The sequence below is a fragment of the Lepisosteus oculatus genome, chromosome 6 (genome assembly GCF_040954835.1).
Source record: "Lepisosteus oculatus isolate fLepOcu1 chromosome 6, fLepOcu1.hap2, whole genome shotgun sequence".
Classification (NCBI taxonomy): Eukaryota; Metazoa; Chordata; class Actinopteri; order Semionotiformes; family Lepisosteidae; genus Lepisosteus; species Lepisosteus oculatus.
This window is the reverse complement of record NC_090701.1, coordinates 28,118,730-28,137,897: the sequence shown is the minus strand read 5'-3', so window position 1 is coordinate 28,137,897 and position 19,168 is coordinate 28,118,730. Positions and strand designations below refer to the sequence as shown.

At 40.4% G+C, this 19,168-nt stretch overlaps 1 protein-coding gene across 1 annotated transcript in view; it reads left to right on the top strand.

Moving 5' to 3' along the window:
* Positions 1-19,168, top strand: part of sspo (SCO-spondin) — a 132,524-nt gene that overhangs the window by 86,417 nt on the left and 26,939 nt on the right. The window contains exons 75-90 of the mRNA XM_015354311.2: positions 582-751; positions 1,937-1,983; positions 2,363-2,563; positions 3,374-3,544; positions 5,137-5,334; positions 5,984-6,083; positions 9,103-9,323; positions 10,143-10,292; positions 11,313-11,479; positions 11,922-12,082; positions 12,936-13,156; positions 13,520-13,555; positions 15,461-15,625; positions 16,034-16,243; positions 16,521-16,688; positions 18,995-19,129. Of these exons, the coding sequence (XP_015209797.2) occupies positions 582-751; positions 1,937-1,983; positions 2,363-2,563; positions 3,374-3,544; positions 5,137-5,334; positions 5,984-6,083; positions 9,103-9,323; positions 10,143-10,292; positions 11,313-11,479; positions 11,922-12,082; positions 12,936-13,156; positions 13,520-13,555; positions 15,461-15,625; positions 16,034-16,243; positions 16,521-16,688; positions 18,995-19,129 (2,521 nt within the window). The remainder of the gene's footprint in view (positions 1-581; positions 752-1,936; positions 1,984-2,362; positions 2,564-3,373; positions 3,545-5,136; positions 5,335-5,983; positions 6,084-9,102; positions 9,324-10,142; positions 10,293-11,312; positions 11,480-11,921; positions 12,083-12,935; positions 13,157-13,519; positions 13,556-15,460; positions 15,626-16,033; positions 16,244-16,520; positions 16,689-18,994; positions 19,130-19,168) is intronic.

Genomic DNA, 19,168 nt, shown 5'->3' with positions numbered 1-19,168 from the left:
GCACAGATGATGCAGTACATTAATATGTAAATAGTGCGTATATATATACAGTAGTAGATTGAGGGGCAGTTGGTTAGGCAGTTACAGAGTTAGTGTAGTAAGAGTTATAGAGCACTGTGTTAATAAAGTGCTCATTCATCATTAAGAAGCTGTGTGATTAATGACCGCCGTTAAGAACACAAATAGAGAACATAACAATGTGCACTGAGGAATAAATACAGAACTGTTTCAGATTTTTCCTTAATGAAACAAGTTTGAATCCTACAGTATAGCTCTTTTACATTGTGCTGTTTTTCTCTGTTTCACTATATATTACTATATAAGTTTCACTACTTTTTTTTAGCTTTATCTCATTGATGTCATATAGCTACAGTGGTGAGAAAATGCTTGTGCACCCTCAGTATCCATCCATTTATTTTCTAACTGCTTTACATGGTTTACAACCATCCAATACATGGTTGCGAAGAAGCTGGAGCCCATTCTTGCAAGCAACAAGGATGCTAATGCATTGCAGGGCACACAAAGCTTTTCTCAGTCACACTTTGACTTTCCTGCCTTACTGTCTTTGTTTCCTTGAACAGCACTGTGAGTGGAGCTGTGAGCCAGGGTGTTACTGTACTGGGGGAAAGGTACTGAGTGACAATGGAACATCTTGCGTGGACAGAGAGGCCTGTCCTTGCCTAGACGTGCTCACTGGTCAGAGGCTGGCCCCTGGTGAGAGTATCCCAGCCCCAGATGGCTGTAACACCTGGTGAGAGAAAGACTACTCTGACAACTCCTACACCTCTTTAATTAATACCTTCTCAGCATCCATTTCAATTGTTGTATGAATGTCTTATACAATATGTAAAATTATTAATTTCATATATGAATTAATTTCTCATTCAATCTGTAAATTTTAACCAAGACGTTTCTGAAAAAATATTGTGTCTGGGTTTTTAGGCCAGGTCTTTATAACCTGTTTTTGTTTGAACTACTGGTCTCCTAGCACATTCACATGGTGAAGTAGCCATATTTTCCTTTAATAATTCACCCATCCCTGCTGATTTTCTGAAATGTGGCTTCATTCATAAAGTATAGAGTTACAAACCAGAGAGACTGAATAGTTTTACGGCGGGGTATAAAAAGGGAATTGGTCACCAGCTTGCCTTGTAAGTATATTATAAAACATACCCTATAATTGCAATTCAGTTACTGTATATTGTATATGTGTGTTTTCTTTGTTCTCCAGCACAGTGTGCTAACAGAATCATAGACAACCTAACAAAAACAAAACAAATATTAATTCACATTTACAAGACATTGAGTTCCAGGGCCCTGCACTATAGAAAACAGGAAATATCCGTAGACAAATATGGTAGTGGAACAAGACCTAACGTTTTATTTAGTCAAATAAAAGTTCCTATACAAGACCATAATACTCAGTAAATGGATACCAAATGAATGGGAATCTCTATTTAGACGGGAATCATTTATTACCAAACGAGCAAGAAGATTTCTTTAGTTTGGTCGGTACCACAAATAGGAACTATTTCCACAACTCAATCCCAGCAATCCCTTTGTTAAATCCAAGATTTATTTCCTTCAATACTTGAATTCCCAGGATATGTTTTGTCAACTGGTTTTATGACAAAGTGCTGTCTCTTGTCTTCTTTGGGTTTTCTTCATCAACTGCTTGATGCCTATTTACTGTTTTACTGTTTACTCTTAAGGATTGTTTTTCCTGTGCCATCCTCAAGAAGATGGACTTAATAATCTACTTTAAATGGTTTGGTAATAGATAAATACATATTTCTACAATTTCCTGGTCATCTGAAGTCTGGCCATTCTCAGTACTCAAGTGACAAGATAAGACACAAACCTACAGTAATTGTTTATCATATAGTACAGTGTTTCTCCAAAGTAGGAGTATCACAGTGTCTCTGCTCTATTTTAGTACCTGTGAAAGAGGAAGGCTAACCTGTACGAACAGGCCTTGCCCTGGTGAGTATTTGAGAAACATAGTGATATCTGCACACACGTTCAGGTTCAAATGCTTTATTGTCATGACAGAATAAACAAGCATTGACAAACATAACATAAACAAAAATATTCCAGAATGTTGCAAACCAACAGACGTGAGTTAATTGTCCCATCACTGTTCTGGTACATTTTGACCTTTCAGTATAAGACAAACTGTGTTCTACCTCTTCACTCTGCTAGTAAGAACTGCATTGTTCACACACACTTGCTCAGACATTGGCAATATACAGAATAAGCTCAGACATGCTTAGATATTCACTTGGATCTTTTGCATTCATGAGCCTAGTCATGCATTGTCTTTCAATCCCTCTCTCTTTTGCTGCTCCCTTTCTCTCAACAGTGTCTGGGGGGTGGTGCAAGTGGTCAAGTTGGACACCCTGCTCTCGGACATGTGGGGCAGAGTGGGTGACACGGTACCGGAGCTGTACGTGCCCTGAGCCAAGTGGAGGTGGTGCAGCATGCCCAGGGGAACAGGAAAGACACTCCGGCCTGGGAGTCCAGATACAGAGACAGCCCTGCCCCTCTCTGACCTTCTGCCCAGGTGACACACAAACTGTGCAGCACATTGAGAGCAGGATTCTCCTCCATACCACCTCCTAAAGTGACAGATTGTTTGACTGTACAGTCTTAGATCTTATTAATTATAATGGAGAATTCAAAATACTGCGTTAAACTTTAATTTGTAATATAAATAGAAGATAGGCAATAGAAATATTAAAGAATATATACATTCCTAAACATAGAGAAGTGAATCAATGCCAAAAAATCTTTAGCTTATATAATGGAAATTGTGGTGTTTAAATTTAGATGATTGATCTTAAAATGGTACAACATACAGGTTCTTGTCAGATCCAAGTGATAATATTTGAGCCAATAACCAGTTCTGGTCACTAGTATACAAAAAGGACATTGCTGTCCTGGAGAGAGTTTTATAAGACTGACTAAAAAACCTTGGAAAGAGGGAATAGTGGGGACATAATAAAAGTAATGTCAGACTAGTTCAAAACAAAGGCCCAGTCACACAAATGAAAATTAAGAGGTACTGTAGAAGATGTACAGTAGGATAGCAAATTAGAAACATTTCTTTATAGCCTTGATTTTAATGCCGTTTCTATCTGATTTGTCAAGAAATATCCAAATGAGACCATTTATCAATGATATACTAGTAATAAAGCAAATAATACAAATGATTTATTAACATATAATACTTTTATTATTGTACTAAATAGTTTGGTGTGTATTTTTTATCAGTTTCAGTGAGTGGTTCATCTCATTTTCTGGCTTTGTCACTAAAGTTCTCTATGACGTTTGAATAAAACTCAAAAACTGTTTCTGTCTCTCACTCCTGAAGTCCATGGGTCATGGGGCTCTTGGGGCCCATGGTCAGAGTGTGCTGTCTGCGAAGGGACATCTGTTCGTGTTCGAGAGTGTAATAGCCCTCCTGCCCGATTTGGGGGTCTACCCTGCCATGGGGTGGCCCGTGAGAGCCGCAGCTGTCGTGACAACAGCACGATCTGTGAAGGTCAGCGTTTTTGTGTATCTCTCTTCCTCTCCAAGCAGCATGCTGTATGTATTCCAGTGTCTATCTTTGTACTTCCAATACTTGTAAACTGGAACTGAACATGCAATGTGCTGATTGTTAGGAATTTCTCAGGGTTTAGTGAGAAGTTTGACTTTGGCAATAACATTGTGAAAAGCTAAGTCCCCTGAGGAGACAGAAGATACAGTATAATCAATGAACTGATCCTAGTTCACTCTTCAACATGATCATAAACAGCAACACAGGGATACAGAGAAGTAGGGAGTTTCCCTTTTAATACTGCAGGTCTGTCCACACAGAAGAAATTCTTCTCAGAGGAAAGAATCTACTGAACAGGCAATAGCAGGTGAAAATAGACCATAACAACCTTCCAAGATTGTTACAGAAATATACAGTAGGGATGTATTTTGATATATCCTGAATACACCTTGTGCTGTATATTGTTATTATAGGGATAAATCCAACATAAGAATAGGAATCTGGAAAAGTAAGATCACTTTTACAAATATAGCTTTTCTTGATTAACTAATAAATGTCCAAGTATCCTTTTTTTAAATTATAAGTAGTTATAGTAGTAGTATAATTATAAAGGAACAAGTAATAGGTTTATTCCATGCTGAAAAAAAGAAGAAAGAGAACACAACGTTTCGGCCGTGGAGCCTTCTTCAGGTGTGAGAGAGACAGGGCAGTAGGCAAAGGTAAAGTAGCGGGAGAACAAAGGTTCGGGAGAACAACCGGGAGAACCCGCTACTTTACCTTTGCCTACTGCCCTGTCTCTCTCACACCTGAAGAAGGCTCCACGGCCGAAACGTTGTGTTCTCTTTCTTCTTTTGTTCAGCATGGAATAAACCTATTACTTGTTCCTTTGCAGCCTACGCATGCTGACGCAGCTACCCACCTGAAGTATAATTATAAGTCTGGGTTTTTAATGGACATTGAAAAATCCAGTGACTATTCCCTTCAAAGCCATGCCAAGCTGAGAGACTGCTTGAACATTCAGCTTTGTGCTTGAAACACAAGGGATACCTGTCTACTTTTTTGCAGTTTGGAAAGTTACATTTAAAAGCAGGTGTTTACAAAAAGTGCTGATAAAAAGATGGGTTAAAACTTCAAAGCAAATTAGTTTTTCAGGAGGGAACTGTCTCTTTATCCCCAAAAATTAGAAGTATTATTGAACATTTTGAGAAAAATTACCTTCCTCTCTTCCTGGAGAAAAAATGATTGTGCATGTCAGATACTACATTATTTCATTGTTGTATTTTGAACAGTTCACAGACAGTGAACTAAGCATTTTCTTGAAATATGGGGCTGTGTTACTGTTCCAATTTCATCATGTTATGCATACTAGCAGAAAAGGTGAGAAACTCCTGCATATTTCTAGTAGTATATTAAAGACACACTAACCTATACAGAGATCAAAATGAGTTTCTGTATCTACACTTTATTGTAAAAATACTTCACGGGGTTTTGCTGTTGATATATATGGTTACATGAGACAACTTAACGGTATACGGCATTGCAGTATGAACGACAAGGGTAAAATAGTTACATCCATTCTTTGTTTCTTCGTCCAGATTGTGGCGGGGGACAGGTGCAGCTGGCCTGTGGGAAGCCGTGCCCACAGTCCTGCTCTGATCTCCATGGTGACACAGAGTGTGTGGACTCTCCAGGGTGCCAGCCCTCCTGTGGCTGCCCGGGCCAGCAGGTCCTGCAGGATGGGCAGTGTGTGGATCCAGGACAGTGCCGGTGCAAGTATCTCAACAGCACCACAGGTGGGCGAGTCACAATGACGAAAGCTGACATTTTCTGAAGTCTGTTTGAAAGCATGAGGTTGCAGCCTAAAATATCAGGGAGACAGAGTACGAGTGAATGGTGAACAGTTTATGATAGGAGATGAAGTCAGAATTAACAAACATGGTTAATTTTCAAAATGTACAAACAGGTTCTTTGAAAATGTATATTAAATGTTTTTAATGGAGAAATTAGGGCATACTGTATGTTTGGAAAGTATGTTTGTAAAATAGTTGATTAAACTCAAGCACAAATTAAAAAGGACACTAGAATGGCTAAGGGAGAGGGAGACATACAGTATTGTATGATTTTAAAATGGAAATTAAAATTGAATTAAAATTAAAACAAAGGTTTAGGTTTTTCCTATATCGTGAAAGGCAAAGCACAATAAAGAGTGTAGCATCTAAAATATATTAATGGATTAAGCACAGAGGATGAAAAGAACATCCTAAATGTACTAAATTGATGTTATGTTGGAGGTTGAAGGGAGGAAGAAAGTTTTATGCAGAGCATCAGGACATGGTGACATTTTTCCATTCTAATACAAAAACACCTAAAAACAACCGCTAAAAAACATTTTGTTTCAGAATGCAGAAACTGACATTTTAGTTACTCTCTGTTTCTCTCCAGGAGTGCTGGAGTCTGGGAATGGATCCCGGGTTTGGCCGGGAAACCCAATGTGGCAGTACACAGAGCCAGGAGAGACCATCATCAGTACCTGCCACAACTGGTACTGCGCACACTGCAAAGTCTGTAACAGTTACTACTGCACAGACTGATTACCGTACACACTGCATAGTGTCTCACACCTGGGACTGCACAGACTGATTACTGTACACACTGCATAGTCTTTCACACCTGGGACTGCACACACTGATTTCTGTACACACCGCAAAGTCTGTGACAACTACTACTGCACAGACTAATTACTGTACACACTGCATAGTCTTTCACACCTGGGACGGCACACACTGATTACTGTACAGACTGCATAGTCTTTCACACCTGGGACTGCACAGACTGATTACTGTACTCACTGCATAGTCTTTCACACCTGGGACTGGACACACTGATTTCTGTACACTGCAAAGTCTGTGACAACTTCTACTGCACAGACTAATTACTGTACACAATTGATAGTGTCTCACACCTGGGACTGCAAAGGCTAATTACTGTAAACACTGCATAGTCTCTTACACCTGGGACAGCACACACTGATTACTGTACACACTGCATAGTCTGTCACACCTGGAACTACACACACTGATTACTGTACACACTGCATAGTCTCTCACACCTGGGACTGCACACACTGATTACTGTACACACTGCATAGTCTTTCACACCTGGGACTGCACAGACTGATTACTGTTGAAGGCACCAGTTCTGTAGGGTTTGGGCATTTACTGGGACAATTATTAATTGTAGCAGTAAATCACAAAATTGATTCTTTTGATGGCTTTAGAATCCAACCATGCAATATAACTCAAACAACGCACACACACAGGTACTAATACACGAGGATACATTTATTAATACATAGAATATGCATATAAACCTAACAGATCTTATCGAGAGGGTTATCAGAATACAAAAGATACATATTCAATCAGTTACAAAGAGTTACAGTACATATATCAAGAGGACATATGTTCAGTATATCATTCATTTAGACCGTTTCGTAAATGAACTTGGTTATAACTTCTACATTAGAATACTGTAAGTTGAATACTCATCCAATCTCTGGGGATTCAGATCTCCTGCAGGCACAAAGAAACAGTTGCAGGATGTTGCTGTCCAATCCATGCTCTCTGGCTCCGTGCCAGGCTGTGCTGTGTGGCTTGCGACATTGCGCTGCTGATGCTCACTGACCGGCTAGTTAGTGTTGGATTTAACTAGAAAAGTTTGCGCACAGGAGAAAAGATGACTGTGGGTCCCAGCAAGTCAGGAAGAGGACCAGTTCGTTCCTGATGAAGAGCTAGTTCTGAATAGTGATTCAGCTGTCCACAGTTCCGACCTGTTCATGAGGCCTGCTGCTGGTGCTTACCTCGGGTGGATCCTCTGGTTACTCTCTGGCAACCTCCGCTCTCGACTCTTAGAACAAAGGAAAGTTCTGGCACTCGGACACACTGGCCGTTCCGTGGTTGTCTGGGCTGAGTCTCAGGATGGTCAGGAGGCGCGCTGCGAGAATGTCCTGCCCTGGAATTCCCCTTTTAATTCCCTTTAGAAAAGTCCACAGAATTCTACTACAGGCTCGTTCAGATCGTTGATTGGCTGAAAGTTCCATGGGCATCAGAGTCCCATATGGGTTACTCGGCCCTACCAGTCCCTGATTGGTTGATCAAGGTAAGATATGAGTCACTTACTCCTGATGTCCATCTGGCACTCCCTAGACAGATAGGCACCAATGGATGACCATTGATCATGATAGCCAGGCTTAGCTACAGTAAGTGCATCCCCATTTGGGAGCTGTCCCTTATCAAAAGAAAACATTTTAAATCAGCCTGCATGAATAGCTTCTCTGTGGCTGCACCACAGAGATGAAGGGAGAGATGAGGCCTCATTTGGGAAAGCACCGCAACACTTAATTCTGTCTTATTAACAAGCATTGCCGCTACACTGTACACACTGCATAGTCTTTCACACCTGGGACTGCACAAACTGATTACTGTACACACTGCAAAATCTATGACAACTATTACTGCACAGATTGATTTCTGTACACACTGCATAGTCTTTCACACCTGGGACTGCACAAACTGATCATAGACAGTGCCCACTGATTAGTATATACAGTGCAGAAATAGCTTCAAAACAGTACTGAATTGTAACATCAGACAGCATACACTGTTGTACTGAATCACAGAAAGGGCATAAAATGTACTTCATTCCCATAGTCAAAACATGGGTAGGAGTAGTAAAATGTCAGGATTACATATCTGAGAGAATCTGGGTAGCCACTCTGGATCCTTATCATGATCCATTGCATAGGGGTATATGAATAAATACTGGTCTACAATGTCGTGATTTATATTTATGTGAAAGACATTAAATGTTCCCTTAACCTTAACCAGCTTCAATTTAATCATGTGATCCCATGTCCTCAATTTACTATTTGGTGTAAAATGGATAACTTGCCTACTAGTTTAACTTCATCTGTTACATCTACACTGTTACACTACAGTACATCTATCCACCTGCTAGCATTGTGTGTGCTTAAATCTACTCTTAATTTCCTCTGTCCCAGAGTGAACAAAAATTAGCTCCATTAACCTATTTTTTTACAACATTACTTTTGTCCAGCAATGGCAGCAAAATTGTTTTTCTAATAAACAGGCAGTGTTGGAGCATTTAGATCTGGGAACAGCAATGTTGGTGTGTGTTTATTAGATTCATTCGAAATTAATGTACCTGAAGAGCTGGGGGAACTTACTGTACTGTTACTGTAAATTGGTCCCATTGAGCCAATAAATTAGACAATTTAGGAGGTCATGCGCTGAGTTAGAATAAAAACCTGCAGACACAGCAGGTTTTCAGGACCTGTACTGGACAGCCCAAATTTTGGATCGTCTTTAGATATGCAAGTTTCCACAGTGCCTGATACAAAACTGAAATCAAAACATCATATACTGTGCTTTACAACTGGAGAAAACACTCCGATTTCCACAATTTGGAACACAACATCAATTATTTCACAGGAATTAGGGCTACGTGCTGATACTGATGCTGTGCTCTCTTTCCCATTTCAGCACCTGTGAGGATGGTGTCCTGCAGTGTCAGTCAGTCCCTGGATGCCAAGTGGACGGGGGGTGGAGCCAGTGGGGGGCATGGTCAGAATGTTCAGCTCCCTGTGGGGGCGGGGCTCAGTTCAGGCTGAGGCAGTGTGATAACCCTTCCCCTCAAGGTGGGGGGAGGGGTTGTTCGGGAGGGGCGGAGCAGCAGCGAGAATGTAACAGCCAGCCCTGTGGAGGTCAGAAAATAAACAGCAATAAATATCCAGAACTCTGTGTGTGAGCACTACATGAGAACGATGTCTGAAAAATGTTTAAACAGAGGTTGCAGACAAGCAGAAGAGGTGTTCAGTTTTGTTTTCATCAGACCAGAGAACCTTTAGCTACATGGTCTCAGGGTCTACCATGTGATACTTACTAACACCAGTCATCCTATTACTTTCTGTCTAGCAACTCTCTCATACAGCCTAGATCTGCGTAGTAATGCAGAGATTATTGTACTTTGACAGGATCTTCAGTCTCAGCCATGGAATTCTGTAGTTTTGTCAGAGTGGTCATTGGGTTCTTGGTCATTTCTTGAACCAAGGTCCTACTTGCCCAATTGCTCAGTTTGGGAGAATGGCCTGCTTGAGTAAGACTTGAAAATATGGGTTGTTCCATACAGTATTCTTTCCATTTCCTAATGATGGACCTGGCTGTGCTGAGCTTTCAATAACTATGATCCCAGAGCTATGTCCCCTCGAACGTCTATCACAGATTTGTATGGTCTTCTTGATAGAGTTTCTGCTCTGACATGCACTGTCAACTGAGGGACCTTATTAAGACAGATGTCTTGAGGTCCTATCAACCAATTGAATTGAACAAAGATGGATTCCATTCAAGTTTTTGAATGATATCAACATGAAAAAGTTGCATCTGGAAATTCTGAAAACATCCAAGGGGGTTGTGAATACTTATGTAATAGTATCTCATTATGAAAACATTCACGTTTTGGTATAATTGCCTGTGCATCCATTTTGTTTTTTTCACTCCTCTCTCTCAACCTTGGTGCCCCACAGACTTGGGCCCCTGGGGCGAGTGGTCACCCTGGTCTCAGTGCTCAGTGACCTGTGGAGGAGGGGAGCAGATTCGGACCCGCAACTGTCGCCTTCCACCCTGTTCAGGTCCCAGACAAGAAAGCAAGACCTGCAACACTCAGGTGTGCCTTGGTGAGTGTCAGCACAGGTTACTCCTCCTCCTCAGAATACAAGAAACACACAATAAGATTAGAAACAGTATGTTTTACAATACATAGTTGCTTTTGGATACTGTGTTAAATTATTGATTAATAAATTAATTACTTTCAAATTCTAATGCAAATAATATACTAAAAATATACTAAATACTAAAAAAAAACAACCTTTTTAGCTTCTCAGAGCAGTTCTGCATTCACATTTTAAAAAAAAACCTCCCGAGGGTTCCTTTTTTAGTCCGAATTTGTGTTTTTGAAGTCGGTTTCCTGTCTCTCCCAGCGGGCCGTATCTAGTTGTCAGCGGGGGTTACCTCGCTCCCGTCTGGGTGAGCTTCAGCGTCCTTGAAGACATTTGATCTTGGTTTTAGCTGCAAAAAAAATGTACAGTTACAGTAACAGGATTAAATAATTCAATAACTTATCCAAAGCACCTCTCTATTCAAGAGAGAGTTGTGGTGTATTCTTGCTCATACTTGTCCTTCTATATAATAAATCCTTTTGCAGGCAACTATACTAACTACAGTTACAGAAAAAAGCAGTCATTAAAAATAGTTTAAACAAAACCATTAGACAAAAATATTCATCAATTCTATTTTTTGAAGTTTACTGAACACTAATTCATTCTAGAGTGTAGTATTCAAGTTCAGGGTGAGTTGCTTTCGATCAGGTGATAGAGATTAATGCTGTACTTTGCTCTATTAATATCTGTACTGTGTTGTATCTAATTAATTGGGTACAGTGTCTGCAGTATGAGGATGTTATGTTCTGTACTGTTGTCATTGTTTGGGTCACAATCAATGAATCACTTAACCAACAAATGAACATATCAATCAGGCATTTTTTCTACTCTTTTGTATAATACATAGAATGTACATAATCTAAAATATTTCTATACAGTTACGGTATGGATACAAGGTTATAAAACAAGATTAATAATGTACTCTCCCTCTATCTTTCCCATCTCTTCCCACCTCTCTCTCCTTTCTTTTCCTTTCAGAGGTGGGGTGTCCGCCTGGCCGTCTGTATCGGGAGTGTGAGAGAGGAGAAGGGTGCCCATTCAGCTGTGATCATGTCACCGGACGGGTTGGCTGTGTGTCAGAGGGCTGTGAGGAGGGCTGCCACTGTCCTCCAGGCACCTTCTATCACCAAGGCACCTGTGTGATAGTGCGTACTGTGGATTGAATTTACAGTATCCGTCTTCCTCGGTCTCTATCGGCCCAAGTCATGCAGGCTTCCCTGCCTCCTCAAAACCTTTCCTGAGGAGCGTCGCTAGGATCACATAGTGTGGTTTATCCCCACTCATTAAGAACTAAAAAAAATACATTTGTCACCTCTGACAGAGTTCCATTGTTCTGGCATTAGGTGAGAGTGGAAGGGATGTGATACAACCCTTGTTCGTTTTACTTTATGAGATAATTGGCTCCAAAGGATATACTGAAGACAAGTGTATCCATATTTTGGCACAACATGAAGAATTGAGTTTCAGAACATGGAAAGGTGCACAAACCAAGTGGACAATGTTCCGTAAATGAGTGAGGAGTCAAGATGTCCACACTTACTGTGTGTCTAACGCTTGGGTTCTACTGTGTTTTTCTGCATGCTGTAGGAGTGCCCCTGCGTAGTGGAGGAGGAGACCCTTTTAGCCTTGCAGAATGTGTCGAAGAGCCCAGCTGAGGCCGCTGTGCCACTGGGTTCTGGCGGGCTTCGCCTGCACCAGGGGGATGAGCTGCAGCCCGGAGACACACTCACATATGACTGCAGCTCCTGGTGAGAATACCGACACCTTGAAACTTCCCATCATGTCACACACACTCTGTGTAAATACTCTATCATATATTTATTCTTCCATGTATTTATTGTTCTGCTTACTGACTGTACATACTATCACTATTTATTATGTGCCATTTTGTAACGTACTGTCTACATTGTGTGGTGTTGTCTTTCTTACTGTTTTGTCTGCTGTACTATGCATGTCATTAAAGAACAGCGCTAATAAAAATTCCAATGTATATGTATGTATGGCAATAAACTCCCCTACTGTTGATCATCACATAATCATGGGCTGTGAGCTGTGTTATCATACTATCATACAGATAGACAATGTAAGATGACCTACATTGAGACATGTCTCTAGACTTAGCCTCTAGTCTCTAAGCCTTTAGGAACCTGTATAGTGTCAAATTCTCCCATACTGTAATAGTAATTTTGCGAATTCTTCACTGCCTGAAGAATGATGTTGTGCAGTGCCCAATCGAATTCACCTTGCAACCTTCTGTATTCAGTGCAAAAAACTTGTATTATATTCTTACATCTATCCATGTATCCATTTTCTTAAAATGCAATTCAGGGTCGCAGGGGAACCAGGTCTTGTCATGGCAAGCAACAAGTGTAAGGCTGGATACACCCTGGACAGGATATCAGTCCATAGCAGGCTAATCTGTTAGCATTTTCTTTTATTTGTCAGATGCGTTACTTTGGGTTACTGTAGATTTCACTATGAGAAAGAATCATGTTATGAATGAACTGTGTCAAACGAATATACAATTGTACACCTTGTTAATATTTTCCCCCAACAGAATAGTGTCAGACAATTACATATCTTTTTTATTTTTCCTGACAGTGTATGCCAGCATGGGCAGTGGAATTGCTCCTTGTCTCCTTGCCCGCAGGATGGGGGTCTGTCTCCCTGGGGTCCCTGGGGGTCATGTTCTCTGTCCTGTGGAGGTTTAGGGCAGAAGACTCGAACCCGGAGCTGCACCAACCCAGTCCCTGCAAATGGCGGACAAGATTGTGAGGGACCACGTCATGAGATCACATTTTGCCAGACCCCTGACTGCCCAGGTAACCCAGAAAGAACAGTCCTTTTAACACAGACATTCTGAGGACTTTTTGTAAAATGTGAGTCAGTACAATTTAATTTTAAATGTAATCTCTCCTTGTAAGTAAGGAGGGCTGTGACTGCTCTGCTCTTTTGCACCAGCCAGGCAAGTTAACACTAAAGTATATAAGTACACTATCCTTGAATATTTGTCAAATGGTTTTGTCATCACTAGAATTTGATTGAACTACGAAACTATATGTTTTTTCAAGCAATGCAAGAGTAATGATTACTTTTTCATGCTTCCACACCTCTGAAGTCTTTTTCTTGAAGTACATTGGTATGAGAAGTGGTATTAATTATTGGTTGATCTTTGCTTTTTCCAGTTGTCACTGTTCCTACAGAGGAACCTTCTGGCCCAGGTAAATCCTCACTGTAACAGAACTCTTGTTCCCTCTATGACTGCTTATGTACAACTTATGTACAACTGAAAGAGGTGTTAGTGGGGCCAGCAGGGGGCGCTCACCCTGTGGTCCATGTGGGTCCTAATGCCCCAGTATAGTGACGGGGACACTATACTGTAAACAGGCACCGTCCTTCAGATGAGACGTAAAAAGCAAGGTCCTGACTTTCTGTGGTCATTAAAAATCCCAGGGTGTCTCTCGAAAAGAGTAGGGGTGTAACCCTGGCATCCTGGCCAAATTTCCCATTAGCTCTTATCAATCATGGCCTCCTAATAATCCCCCTCTATGAATTGGCTACTTTACTCTGCTCTCCTCCCCACTGATAGCTGATGTGTGGTGAGCGTTCTGGTGCACTATGGCTGCCGTCGCATCCAGGTGGATGCTGCACATTGGTGGTTGTGGAGGGGAGTCCCCATTACCTGTAGAGCGCTTTGAGTGGAGTGTCCAGAAAAAGCGCTATATAAGTGTAAGCAATTATTATTATTATTAACTGTCCAGTTTTTTTTCTTCCCCTAGTTCCTAAAGAAACTAATTCCAGTGAAGCAGAGACAGAAAAGAGTGGATACTTCCTTGAGCACTATGCATTCCATATTCTATTCCTCATTTTCAAAATGTTATTCAACTTTATGGTTTGTCGTTTGAAGCTCGTATACAGCCCAGTGATAAAACTGCCACAAAGCAGGGTACACCTCAATCCATCACTGCTCAAAACAGCCAAACGCTCTGAATTGGCCTTCCCGTAGTAATCACATTCTAACTCCTCTCTCAATAATTTAGAGGGGTAAAAGGGTTTTAACTCTTATTTCTCTTATTTGACATTGAAATTTTGGATATGAATTCAGCAGAAAACTGTAGATCCAGAAATCACAATTTTGATATTTTCTGATATTCTGTAACCTGCATCACAATTTATCGGGGAGTGATTGAAGAGGACAAGAATGCCGTATATCATCAAAGCTTCCTCCATCAATTATGATGTAGGAATGGAGGTCAGGGGGCATCATCAAAGCCAATTCAAACAAAAGCCATGCATTAAACTTACTGCATTACGTTGTTGTTTAAATTTTAAGATGGGTTATAAGTCTACAAAAATAACTACCAAAAATGTGTTTAGATACATTTAAAGTGCTTTCTAGAAATTTTACAATTCTCTTTTTTTAAAGTGTCTTCTTTCTTTTTCTTTCATTCAACTAGATACATTGCTATGACTCAGAGGTTGTTGACATATCAGTCTTGAGCAACTGTGCTCTACTTCTGTACTTAATTATGAAACTGATCTTCAGCACCTACTGTAGGCCCGTACTTAATTTCTTATAAGCTTCGAAATCCTCTAATTGAATTGTAACTGAATTGGAAGTGCCAAGGTGGACCACCCCTTTGTATAGACTCTGTGGTAATGTATTGTATTCATGCTACAATACATCCAAGTGTCTGTCAGCAAATCCTGTGTGAGTCTTTATACTGAATTACTTAATTAAATAGTGAAGCTCTCTTTTTTCTCCCAAAGAAAATAACTTTCTCAAGTGTGAATTCATAAGTACATTTCCATGTAGGCAGAATGCTAGATAAAATACATTAGCATAGACATACTTCTGTCAAATTAAATTCTGCTAAATGCCTGACCCTTTTCTTTGTCCTATTGTTTAAACTTTTAGAAGAGGTGTGTATAATCATCCCATTTAACAAGCAGAGCAATTAAGCAATTAACTCATAATAACCATGAGTTAATTGAATAATAAAAGTAGACTATTATTCTTTCTGGTTAGTTTTCATTGCAATTGCTTCACTGGGACCTTGAAATTGTGGACTGACAATTGTACTTTTACCTGTTTGAATTAACTTATCTAAAGCACATCTCCACAGAGCCCAGTGATGGATTTGGTCCCTGGAGTATTTGGAGTCCATGCTCGCGGTCCTGCAGCGATGCAGCGGCTCCAGCAGTGAAGTCCAGGTGGCGACAGTGTGAGAGAGAGTCCTGTGCTGGGGAGACACACCAGGAGAGAGCCTGCAACCTGCCCCAGTGCCCTGGTACAGCCCCTGCCTCACGCCGTGTTGTTGGCACAGGCAGTACTTCCCCATTTCTCTTACTGTTTGGTAACGCATTGTCAGACTCGGTGTGTGTTGTATTTTCTTTTCTTCCCTTCAGGCCTGTAACTCGAATGTTATGTGCATGTAGGTGTAATTTGTTACTATTTCAAAAAGAAATAAGTACATTTTAAATATTTGCACATTTTAGGTCCCCAGGATCTAGAATTATGAACAAAAAAGCAGACGTATCCCCAAACACACTACTTCAAACCAGCAGTAGAATCCCATTTGCTTAGTTTTATTTGCACATAGCTTTTGTATTGGGAAAAAAAAACAATTTGGATAATGCCATCAATTGTTCTAGTAAGTAAAGCAAACGTTGATATCTGCGCTGTGGTGTGTTGTCAGACGGTGTGCCATGCCGCGGCGAGGAATGTGCAGAGAGAAACTGCTCGTGGACAGCATGGGCGGCATGGAGCATGTGCTCAAGGACATGCGGTGTTGGGCAGCAGCATCGGATCAGAACCTACCTGGCACCTGGTGTCAATGGAACGTGGTGTGATGACATCCTTGGTGGAAACATTGAGACCCAGTTCTGTAACATCAGAGCCTGCAGGGGTGAGTCCAACAGGCAGGCCGCTACTGTACTGTACATTGATAAAGTGAGTCATAGAGTAATGGGAAATAAATGGAGAAATATCGGAGGTTCAGTGCTGAGAGCTCTGATTGATGGCTTTAAGTGCAAAGCTTGGACTTTTGTCAGGTTATACAAATATGATTTTCAACATTTCATGGGGTACTTGATTGACCCAGGGGAAGTTTATCATGTCTCAGTAAGACAGGCTGTGGTTGGTGTGTTTCAGTAGGCACAACTACAGTTTGATTTGTGTTTCAGTGGATGGTGGCTGGTCTCGTTGGAGCCCCTGGTCTCGTTGTGACAGGATGTGTGGGGGTGGGCGGTCAATTCGAACACGATCGTGCACCAGCCCCCCCCCCAAGAATGGGGGCAACAAATGTGAAGGGGAGAAGAACCAGGTTAAGAACTGCAACACCAGACCCTGCGGTGAGACATGATCAGAAATGGACTTCGCTTTGTGAACTCCTAATATACTGTACTGTTAACACATTATATTTTTACTGCTAAGTAGTCTAAAAATTCTCTGGCACAATCATAATACATGTTTGTATTTATTATCATATGCAATCTATTTTGAGAGTCATTGTTGCTGTACCCCAGTCGGTAACATACTGATAAAGGGCCACAGTCATCTTGGTTCAGCTTTAAAATAGCAACCCCAAAGATCTGATAAATTCAATATCATATCAGATTAAGAATTGGTCTTCAAGATAACCTGTAACTATACCACTCAGTACCTTATGAGCAGTAGAATTGTCCTCGTGAAGAGCCTACTTTCACAGAGCGTCAGTACAATTTACATTGGTAGTTCTATACTGTTGAGCAGTATTTTGTTAGCACTTGAACTGTAGAATTGTACTCTAGACATACTGAAGCATATTAAGCACCTTAGAAGAAACCCCAGTAAGACATTATAGTAGTCTAATCGTTATGATGAATCCATATTTCAGTATCAGATGAGCAGAACAAGGATCCAAGCAATATTGTGCAGCAGAAGAAAAACACATTTAGTATGCTCTAAACATACAGTGCACACCAAATGATATCATAGAGTCAAAAGTAATACAAAGGCTTCTAGTTTCCATCAAAGGTATGATTTCAACACTGTCAACAGCAATACTAAAGTCACAAATTTTGAGAATATGATTTTGGAATCCTACTGTATGAGCATAACTTTTTTGTCATAGTTTAATTTAAGAAACACCTGTTACATCGGTATCTTAATATGAGGAAGGCATCTTCAGTATGCAGTCAGAAACTCCCTTTACAGTATAATGTTTGATTTTGTCTACAGATGTGTCTAAGAGTCATTAGTATAGTAGTGAAACCCAGGTCCATTGTGGTAAATATACAATATGACCAAAAAGAAACATATGAATACAAAATAGGAAGAGATTGGAGCTCAGAACACAGTGGAATACCCTGAGTACTGTACATGTACAGTATTAACATCTGATTTTCAACAGCCAAGATTTATGCTTTAGAATTGTATTGTACTCAATGGGGGGTGTTATGGACAAAAGAAGAGGTTATGTAATAATTCTTCGCCAACTAAAAGGCAAAATCGTTTGTCATGACAGGATCTGGACAACAAGCGATTTCTAAAAGTTTAATAACACACCCCACTAGTCTGGAATACAAAGTGATGCAGTGCAGTTATTTTAATGCAATACATCATTACATATGAAAAACTTAAAAAAAGCTAATATTTATGACTACTATTTACATTCTAGTTTTTGTGCTACAAAATGTAATATCTAACCTTTCCCCTCTAAGTTACTGTAATGGCCAAAACCCTAATGCACTTAGAAGTTTGCAGAAATCTTAACAAGTGGAAGCAAGAACACTTTCAGCAATTTTCATAATTAAGTATGATTTCTTAGCTATTTCAAATAACTAATCCTAATCTGGTGACCAGATCTTCCTAATGCTAAAAAGCTTTCGTCCCTAAAATTTGCATCTGATCAACAAGGGTGACAAACTTTTCCAGGTAGATGTAATAGGGAATATTAATTTCACAAATACAGTATGAAACACACAGATCATTTCCCAAAAATCTAGTCTTCAGTCATCTCTAGTACCTGATTTTTTTTTTAAAGAGTTTAGTTTGATGTGTTATGAAGCTGTCACTCGCTGTCTCCTGTTTTACTTTTCAAAAACCTTTTGCTAAATGATTTTATCACAGTTTTCTGGGTCAACTGCCTACAGTTGTCAAACCATCTGGTGTCCACTTGGTTGTGTTTATTATCTACTCCAATATCTCTCTCCATGAGACTTTGGGATGCTTATTTAAACGCCTCAGCCATCCAAAAGGCACTCTATCTGATATTCTCCTGCTCAACAGCAAATAAAATAGCTTGATAAAAATAATCAGCCTGCAAATCAATGCTATACCCAAAAAACAACAATATTAATTGGCTGCCTAGTTGTTTCCAGGTTGAAACTGTTGTAACTTCCCTCCTGAAGAATATTACAAATCCTCTGTATCTCTTTTTCAAAATGTTCCATACTTCACTGAAGTTAAACCCCACATATGGTCTTTGTATACGGTACCTCTAGCAGGTTCTTACCCACAGTTTGAAAACCTCTGACTATTCCCTAGCTCCAGCCATGCCTTTCACCCTAAGGCATATTATCTACAGTATGAACACAAGTGTAGAAGTGAACAAGGTATTCACATGCTATTTTCGTTCTTACAATGTTTCCCTTCTTACAATGCTCTCAAATTCCAGATGACAGTGGCTGTCCCCCAGGTCAGCAGTATATGGAGTGTGCAAATCGGTGTCCGCGGCTATGTTCTGATCTCCAGCAGGGAATCATATGCCAGGACAATGCAGAATGTCAGCCAGGCTGTCGCTGCCCTCCAGGTGAGGCTGACACCACTATGGCAGAAGTGGGGGTCTGTG